This window comes from Anarrhichthys ocellatus, unplaced genomic scaffold (assembly GCF_004355925.1).
Source record: "Anarrhichthys ocellatus isolate YVR2014 unplaced genomic scaffold, GSC_Weel_1.0 scaffold1744, whole genome shotgun sequence".
NCBI classification, from domain to species: domain Eukaryota; kingdom Metazoa; phylum Chordata; class Actinopteri; order Perciformes; family Anarhichadidae; genus Anarrhichthys; species Anarrhichthys ocellatus.
The window spans coordinates 567-9,894 of NW_022281718.1; the positions used below are offsets into that span (position 1 = coordinate 567).

The following is a 9,328-nucleotide window of genomic DNA, read 5'->3' on the forward strand; positions in this document are numbered from 1 at the left end:
TATATATATATATATAAAAAAAAAAATCATAATCTTAAGGCGTAACGTTTGCAAAATACATTATACGTTACCTCCAGTCACTACTGAGGCAAGAAAATACTGAGGCGTGTTAGTTATGTAATAATTAAAATCTCTATACAGCCCAAATCTACAAAAAATGGAAATCTTGCAAAAGTTACTACATATTAAATAATTCTGTCACAAGGCACAAAAGCATCCTTTTCCTCTCATGCCTCCACATGGAGGTACAGGCGGTGCGCCACATATACATGACAGGTAGTGCCTACATTGAAGGCGGCGTCCCCGCGTCGATGGCCAAACATCTCATGCCCTCGAGGACGCTCCGCAGGGCCGCAGTCATGGACTCGTACACTTTGCTTCCGTCCTCCGAGTTGTTTCCCACCTGCTCAAAAGCAAACAAGGCTCCCAAGTTGTTGAAACAAAACCAATGGCAAGAAATTTAATTGTTGAGATGAATCACAAATAATTAGGTGTGTTGATTTTCTCACCCAGGTGAAAGCCTTGATTGTACGATTCAGGAAAGCGTTCTCCACCTCTTCTGGTATCGCCAGCATGTGAGCCATACAGTCTAGTATGCACGTCAGTGTTTGCTGAGAGGCCTGGGAAGAGATGAACACGAGGGGTTAAAGGGAGCGTCGCAGTCCAGGCGATTCTTCGTCGCACTGCCGTTTGATTAAAAGTGCAATCGGCAACAGAACGCACTGACCTGGTCCAGAGCGTTGAGGACGGTTTTAGCGTCGCCGTTCAGGGCTTTGGCTTCCTGGACGGAGATGACCGGCTCTTTGAGCTGCTCCAGCCACGCCCACATGAGCCCGGTGAGGATGAAGGGATCCCGCTCCATGAACAGCCTTTCCCAGCCACCGCCTTGGTTCAGTTCTGCCTGCGCACATTCAGGCAGTCGTGTTGTTAGACCCTGTCTGTCTGCATTTGACTGAGGCAACTTATTGAGACACCTTCAGTTAGAATATACCTGTCCTTATAGCATCTTTGGAATTATCATTTTTATACTACCTGCAGGAGTCAATTTGTGTGGGTTGTTGTACTTTAGTTTTACTCCTTTGTTGTTTAGTAAATGTGATAAGGTAGCACATCCCAGATTTCAAAATCACGGAGGACAAAATATTAGCATTTCATCTGTTTAGTTCGCTTCTTCGGAACGTTTTTAAGTACACAGATTCACAGACTCCGTTCCCGTGGCTCGAGATACAGGAACCAATCACAAGCATATCGTTAAATCTGATCTAAACCCCATTACATACTGTACTGGGCTCCACAAAACACTGTTTCTGGCCATCGTTGGTTCACTGTTAAGATAATACACTAGATGGGACACTTGAGTAAACCTTATTCATTTGTAATTATAGGAGATGATCCTATATCACTTTCTTGTTTGTCATGCAGAAAGAAAATCAACTCAAAATAAAACGTCAGGGCAAGGCACTAGTGTGCACACGATAACAAAGTCTTTGTGATGGACAAATTCAAGTATTTATATAATTTTGGATGCATTTCTACACATGTCGCCACATCACTGGTATAGGTCAGTTACCTGCCAGGCCAAGACTTTGTTCTTGTGCTCTTTTTCCCCATCAAGAGAAAGGTCCACTGCCAGGGCCTGAGCCACTAGAAGCCTCCTGGCATCCAGGGACAGCTCTGTCTGCAGGGTGATGAAGGGCACCTCTGAATGCTCCTCTTCTCCATCTCGAGGCTTCATCCCATTCATCTCTAACTTCCTCCTCTGCTCTGCCTTCCACCTGGACAACATCGCACCGTATTTGGGGGATTCATTGTTTGTGAAGGACTCGCTACGTTGGATGGTTTTCTGCTGCATCTTCTTCAGCAGACTGGACCCGCCTCTCTGGTTTTCTATGTTCTTCATTTCCCAGAGCGACCCCGATGAGCCGTGTGAAACGATGGCTGTGTTGCTTTTCCAACCTTGATGCTGGGCGGCAGGGTGCGTGGCCTCGGGCGGGGAAATGGACATTTCGACCGTGCTCTGCGACATGGAGCCCAGAGGTTGCGTGAGAAGGCTGAGCTGTGAGCCCAGCCGTCTCAAGTCTGACTCGCTGTAGCTCAGACTTTTGCGGTGGTAGAAGATGGGCGGCTCGTGGAAATGTCTGGGCAATGTGGGCGCGCCTGGTAAGCGGGGCTCCTTTGCAAATATCTCCGGGCCCATCTGCTCAATGTAGCTGAGAGTCATCTCTATGTCGTGGCTATCGGGCGCCTCCAGAATGTCTTCCTCAATCACCTGGCGGTTCTCCGCAATGTCCAACAGCAGCCTGGACACCAGCTGGACAATCTTTGGTCGGTGCCTCAGCTCCTTCCTCTCGTAGCCGTGCAGTATGTGTCTCTGGCGGTTCAGGTACTGGGACAGGGTGACCGGGTTGAATCGAGGCTCAGCGCGGGAGAACACGCTCCTCAAAGGGGCGAGGAACTGGACGAAATCTCTGACACAGCGCAGCTGACCCCGGGTCTGGATTGAGTTGGGGCGTTTAGCGCGAACGCACAAAATAGCCTGGTTAGCAGTCAACCTGGTTGCATAGGCCAAGAAACATGCTAACAGCACACCTGCAGGGCAGAAAGGGGAAACCCTTCATTGCGTGTCACGTTGTTCAGATTGAAAGACCAGACCACAACAACAATCCCTCACAAATCTCTACCTGTTCTGCCCAGACCGGCGTGACAGTGGACCGCTATCTTTCCCTCCTGCAGAGCGAAGGCCATGACCTTCACCATGTCCAGCACCGTGGTGAGGTTGGCCACCCCATAGTCACTCCAGCCAAAATTGTAGAAATAGACTGAAATGGCGAGATGTTTTTAGTTAAAAAAAAAAAACAATACACATGTATCAAGGATTATTGCATAAAGATGCACGTACTGTTGTTTTCCATGAAGACCTCTGGGCGGTAAGAGAAGCCGCTCTCTGGCTCCAGAGGGTTCCCGCAGCTGGCATGTTCACCAGGTATCTGTAGGTTGATCACTGTTTTAATACCATTCCTTGACACAGACGGAGACATCAACGGTTGATTATTCTCATTCTCAGGCGCTGTGGTTTTCTTAGTCAGGTGGCTGCGTGAAAGCAAAGTTGCGTATACCGTCTGAATTGGTCGATGATGTTGTACTTCTCAATGATTTCTGTTGAGGGTCTGGACATAGCGAGAAGATGATCAGAAACCCTGAAAACAATAACAAAAAGGTCAGCGGGGTGTACGGATACTGAAATCATTTGACATGTTTTGTTGTACTATCGCAACGAAAGAAGAAAAAGCATGCGTACCAGGACGAGTAGAGGCCTTTTATGGCCTGTTCTTTATCACTCCAGTAACTTGGGTTGTCATACTTGCAGGCTTGCCCTCCACAGCCGATTGAGCATTGCATGTGTCCGGGAATGACATAACGTATAGCTTCTCCTACCAGTGTGTACCTCGCCCTGGGGGCTCTGACTGGAGTTAATACGGGGGGGGGAGAAGAGGGGAAAAAAACGTGATTTTACACAAAGCTTGAATCTAAAATTGTACGTAATTTAATTGACCTGTTTATTGTATTTGATTTGCCCTCCAAAATCGAACTGAAGCTATTAGATGAGTGGTTTCTCAGCAGGGTGATATTAAGTAGTGCAGCACTGAGACGCCACCATATCTAGGTTGGTCTGTAACACCTGAATGATTAAGAACATCTGTGGTTAGTGCTCACTTAAAGAGGTGTCTAATCCTGACCTGGCACTGCAAGTCTGTCATCAGGGCATTACTTTAAAAATAGCCTCTCTTCTGGTGAAATACAAAACTGTAAACTACGGTTGTAGCTGACCACCTAATTGGCTTTTAGTCATTGAAGGAAACTCTTTTATTGGTGCCCGACGACCATCCTCACTTACTGTATTCCATCAGAGGTCCACCTCTTGTCTTTGTATGGAGTGCCATATGAACAGACGCTTAGGCTCACATCCACAGTCATAGCAGAGCCTGGACACACACATGTATCTGCCTCGTTACACTATGTGATACATGTCGTCATATGCATGCTGTAAACAAGTTGCTGCTGTACAAGCAACTGCTTTACATTAACCATGCAATGCAGTAAGCAGCTGCCTAATGGTCAGGATAATGCCTTTCATGAATATTTTTGGAAGAGAGAAGCACTTTCAAATACAAATTATGATCAAAGATCAACATCTTAAATCATATTCACTCTCATCTGTAAAGCAGACTTACTCTATTTTAAGGGATTGCTCTTCTTAGCTGGTAATTCTACATCACAGTACAAAGCTTGTCATTCTTCAACACAAAATATTCAACTTTGGTCTTTCCTTGTTATATAATTCAATCTAACAATAAATACAACACAGTAGAATTAAAAAGAAAACCTGAGTTACCTGTCGTAAGTGAGACGAGATGCCTGTAACCACCATCTACGCACACAAATGCTTCACCGCTGCAGTTGCCGACATTTGTGTCATCAACCTCCACCGCTCTCACGTCGCCCTGTCCCGTCTCCAGCTCTGTGGAAAGTCAATCCTGTGGCCTCGCTTGATTTGATTCGTCTCGGATTATCCCCGCGTGGCCGGGTGGGGCAAAACACAAGACACTCACAGGATCGCCTGCGCTCCTTTTGTGGAGAGCCGTCTATCTCCCCGAGGGGGTGACAGATCAAGCATGAGAATAAATTAACCTCAAGAATGTGTTAAAAAGGATTGTTCTCTCCATGAACAGGTTTCTGCGGCTCTATAAAGGGTGTGAGGGGGTTTGGGCTAATCCTGACTCCTCCTGGATTAGACGACTAATCTTGTTACCCTACATGCATAAAATAGAGCACCCACTCCTCAACAAAAAGTCATACTACAGCCACGTCACTATTGCCTTCTGCCGGACTGGTATGAGATACAATGATCCTCAATATATTCTGTCTGTTAATGCACATGTCGTCAGTTAAGACCTGTCCAACTGTCCGCCTAACCAGATTCCCCACATGTCTGAACTATATGCATGTTGTGCATAAGCTCAAACTGATTTTGGATCTGAAATGAACACACTGAAAGTCTCCTACTCTGCTGCCACAAATAGTGGGACCTCAGTGACGTATACAGCAAGTAGATAAGAAGTGATTAGCTTACACGACACCTTGCTAAAGCGGGTTAGGTTTAAATTAGGGGTGAGAGATCAATCTGTGATGTTCAGGATTTGGAGTGACTTCTGAGCCACAAGAAAAATATAAAAAATAAAACATGGACAACAAAAAAAGTAGAACAGATGTAAGTATAAACATGTAATATAAATATGAATATATATCAAAAAGTATATATGAACATAAACATATACAAGTAAGCCTATCTAGGCCTGATACAAAACTATACAACAATTCATAAAAGCTTAAGAACAGACAAGTTAATTCGTTTCATTTAAAGTAAAGCCATATAATAAATGTAATGAAAATAGGGAGAAAGGTGAAGGAACAAGTGTAACGTTACCCTCTTTGATGGATAGTATTAACGTTTTAAAAATGTCGCTGCAAGCTCGTTTAAGTGTAAATCAGGCCCTTTCATGTGCAGCCAAGAGGACAGAATGTGTGAAGTGCAGTGCATTATTTTTGAAATTATAAATTCATTAACGTTTCCGACAGATGGCAGCAGATATGCATTTGGCGACCGCTACGGAGCAGCATATAGCCTGTCTGTTCGTTCTATTTCTATGATAACAAACGGCTGGGACGGAGATTTCCGTGTTCCACATAAGCAAAGAAACAACGCCTGCTGGGAAATGAGTTCAGTTCCTGGTGTCGGCAAACCATTTTGTTTGGCTTTAAGTACTACGTGTACTACATTTCCCAACAAGCACTGCGGCCCTGCGTAGGCGCTGTCCCAGCTGGATGCGTAGCTCCAACTCATTTCAACAGACCGTTCAGCTGTTTCAAAAAAGCCGGTGTTGATGACATGCATTTAACGGAAGTTAATAGGTTGGGCCTTCAAAATAAAATAAGAGAGCTCTGACACTTCAATATTCTTTCATATACTATTGTTCACCCGTAAATATATTCACATTCTCATTTTATCAAGTAAGTAAAGCAAATTAAATCCACAACCACGCCCGCTCTAAAGCCTATTTCTTCACATATATTTGGAAAGTAGTTTTAGTTTGAAATTAAGAACCGGAAGTTCTTTATCATATCTCTTGTCCTGGCTGTTGGTACTCCCTGCTCGGCGCAATTGCTCCGACAAGCCCGGGGGAGAGGAGAAGGAAGCGCAGGAGCCTAACGATGGAGCAGTTTTAGGAGATAACGACGAGCTCCCCCGTCGTCATCTACATGACCAAAGAAAGAAGACCGGCAACCAGAAACGTAACCGTAACAATCATGCAATTTAAATACAGACGAATTTAAGCAACGCGCTTCATCTTCAAGGTTACTCCGCCTGAAGACGTCCCCGAACATCCTTCCCCTCCTTGTAACAGATCAGCTGGTTGATCGTCACCGGTACCGACCATGTCCGTGCAAGAGCAGGGCTACACCGACGCTATGCGGCTGATGGAGGCCGCGCCGCAGTGGGTGCTGCGGGCCGAGATCGAGCGTCTCTCCCGGGAGCTGAGTGAGACCACGAACGAGAAGATCCAGGCGGCGGAGTACGGACTGGTGGTGCTGGAGGAGAAGCAGCAGCTCAAACAGCAGTACGACGACCTGGAGATCGAGTACGAGACCGTGAGACAGGAGGTCGACCAGCTGAAAGAGGTAGGCTGCATTTTAAAATGACAGAATCAAAATATATTGTATTTATGTGCCCTACCCATCAACCCCAAAAACCCTGAACCTCAATTTGGAGCATGTACCCATTTGTTAGGGGCTACCAATCAATAATTATCATTGACCTTGTAGTTTTCTTTATTTTTTATAGTCTCATCACTACAGTATTCTATATATTGAATCGGTGTGCTGTGACATTTGGACAGGCATCAGCCGTAAAATAGCCATCTGTCTTTCATCCTACAAGGTCAAAAACTGCGGGATGAGGAGGGGATGCTCTGCATGCTCCTCACCCCACCCCCTCTTCACTCGGGGTGTCCCCCATTGCACTGCCACCTTTTTATTTATTTATGCAGCCCTATATGCCTCTTCTCAGAGACATTCCTCTCTGACTAGCTGGACCTAGGCCTGGTGTGTTTTCCACCCCCGCTCCTGTAATGAGTAATGAGCGGGCTCCAACGACTGTACAAATATGAACATTATGACAAGCAACGCTCTGCAATACTTTGCTGTGCATGCTTGATATGAGACGTGGAAAGCTCTTTTAGACATTTATTTGTAGCCTATGTTTTAGTTCTGCTCTTCAGGCTTATTTTTAGATGTGTGACTGGCTGGCATTCTCGTTAATGTGCGTCTCTGCTCGGATGGGCCTTCCTCTGTGAACAAGAATTACTAGTTCAGTCCAAAGGGGAGGGAGCAGGTTTGAATTTTGAACCTTCCCGCTCAGAAGAGCGAGAGAGTTGCGGCCCTTTGGGAGTGGAAAGAATGTTGAGAGTGACGGTTGAAGCTGGGCTCCAGAGTCAGATAAAGCAAGTCTGTTTTTCTGGACAGTGGCCGGACTTATTTCCCTACTGCTGTTGCACATTGTGTCTAATTTTCTTCACCAGAGCAGCAGTTTGTCACTGTCTGACCTATGACTGTAAGAGTGACGTTAGGCAGACAGTCCTGCCAACGGCTGAAGCTTTTAACTCTTTCTGTGCCCACAAGTAGTCATATAAAAAATAGTCACGGCTTGTTCATGGTTGCTCACATCCTCCTTTTGAGATACGGGGGATCTTCCTGTGTCTTCCCACCAAATGGCTGAGAAAGCTGAGGTCATGGTAAACCCCTTATTGCCTTGCCAGAAATCTGCTCACGGCCCCCCTTGGGTTGTTGTGTCAGTAGAAAGAGAAGCTGGATGTCAGCTCCCTGCTTGTCGCTCTTCTTCTCTCCGTCCTCCAGTGACTCGCTCTCTCTCTAGTCGTTGTTATTGTGGTTGGCAGGAAGGCTTCTCACTGCCACAGAGGAATGACAGCAAAAAGAAAGAATAGAAGAAACGCACTAAGAGTAACCAAACTAAAGCTAATAAAAAGGAACGGGGACATTTGAGAAGGTTTTTCAAGATATACCAGTAGAAGTCACTCTCATTGTGACTTCGTAGACTGTGGCGGATCTTTCTTTCTGCCTCATAATGAAACACAAACATCCATCTGTGTGTGTTGTGTGTTGTGTGTTGTGTGTGTGTGTGTGTGTGTGTGTGTGTGGGCAGTAAACTCAGTTGTTTGCTCAAAGCTGTGGCAGAGGTTCTTTCTTTCGCCTCAGGGTTTGCGTTATACTGGTTGTAGATCACTGATCAGATCTTAACCTTTTTCAAAGACCATATCTTTGTTTCTTTATCCATCTACCCAACAACCCCCTCCCCCAACCCCGGCCTCTGTATGAAGGCCAGACGTGATGCTATCACAAGAGGAATACAAACACATTCTTCTGACATCCTACTCCACCTTCTCCTCACTGTCTGTAGAAGAGCAGTAGATAGTGAGGAGCAAACACAAGATAAGCTTCTGTTGAGTATAAGTTAATGCTAAACTCAGTGGGGACATTCCACTCAATGTCAAAAACGTCTGTCATACATCACGCTTACAGTCTTCTTTTGAAGTAGGTAATCAAAATGACCAGCTGTTACCAATATAATAATATATAATATATTTATTTCAGTTCAGCCATGAATCCCGTGTTCTCTTTGGCATTGTTTGGCTGTCTAGACAGAGTGCTATATATATTGTCTGGGTGATTTACACAGTAGCTCCACACTGGACCCTCTCCACTGACCCCTGACCTCTCCTCTCACTTACTGGTATGCACAAACACAGCGTAAAAAAAATAATAAAAATTCCTCAGATTTATGTGTATTCCTTTTTAAAGGCCCACATACCACTCTTTTGTCTCACGTTGGATGCAAACAGACAATCAGAAATCACTGACGGTTAGCAAACGTCCCCTGCCGTTTAATCAATCCTCACCCTCTCACCTACCCTTGAGCAGGGAACTTATACTCACACACACACACTACTCTTGAGGATAGAGGAATTCTGTGCGCTGCTGTTGCTTAGTAACGACACAGCTCTGTGCTGCATCCTGGGTGTGTTTGCCGGTGGCTGCTTAGGGATCCTCTCACAGCTAGCTACAGTGTGTGTATATATATATATGTATATATATGTATATATATATATATGTATGTATATGTATGTATGTGTATGTATGTGTATGTATGTGTATATGTATGTGTATATGTATATATGTGTATATGTATATATGT

General features: G+C 45.1%; 1 protein-coding gene across 1 annotated transcript; it reads right to left on the reverse strand.

Moving 5' to 3' along the window:
• Nucleotides 1–34: 34 nt before the first annotated feature.
• ptpdc1b (protein tyrosine phosphatase domain containing 1b) lies at nt 35–4,533 on the reverse strand. Its single transcript, XM_031839588.1, has 10 exons — nt 4,394–4,533; nt 3,896–3,983; nt 3,299–3,464; nt 3,117–3,197; nt 2,900–3,018; nt 2,682–2,819; nt 1,571–2,589; nt 728–901; nt 510–620; nt 35–403 (listed from the first exon to the last, which is right to left on the reverse strand). The coding sequence occupies exons 2-10, from the start codon at nt 3,939–3,941 to the stop codon at nt 284–286; spliced, it is 1,974 nt and encodes a 657-aa protein (XP_031695448.1). The 5' UTR covers nt 3,942–3,983; nt 4,394–4,533; the 3' UTR covers nt 35–283.
• Nucleotides 4,534–9,328: the final 4,795 nt, after the last annotated feature.

Bases quoted from the DNA above. Each gene is read 5' to 3' on its own strand.
- ptpdc1b (XM_031839588.1), bottom strand. From the start codon at position 3,941: ATGGCACTCCATACAAAGACAAGAGGTGGACCTCTGATGGAATACA. The intron at 3,465-3,895 runs GTAAGTGAGGAT...TATTAACTCCAG, and splicing joins TGGACCTCTGATGGAATACA to TCAGAGCCCCCAGGGCGAGG. The intron at 3,198-3,298 runs GTACGCATGCTT...TATTGTTTTCAG, and splicing joins AAAGGCCTCTACTCGTCCTG to GGTTTCTGATCATCTTCTCG.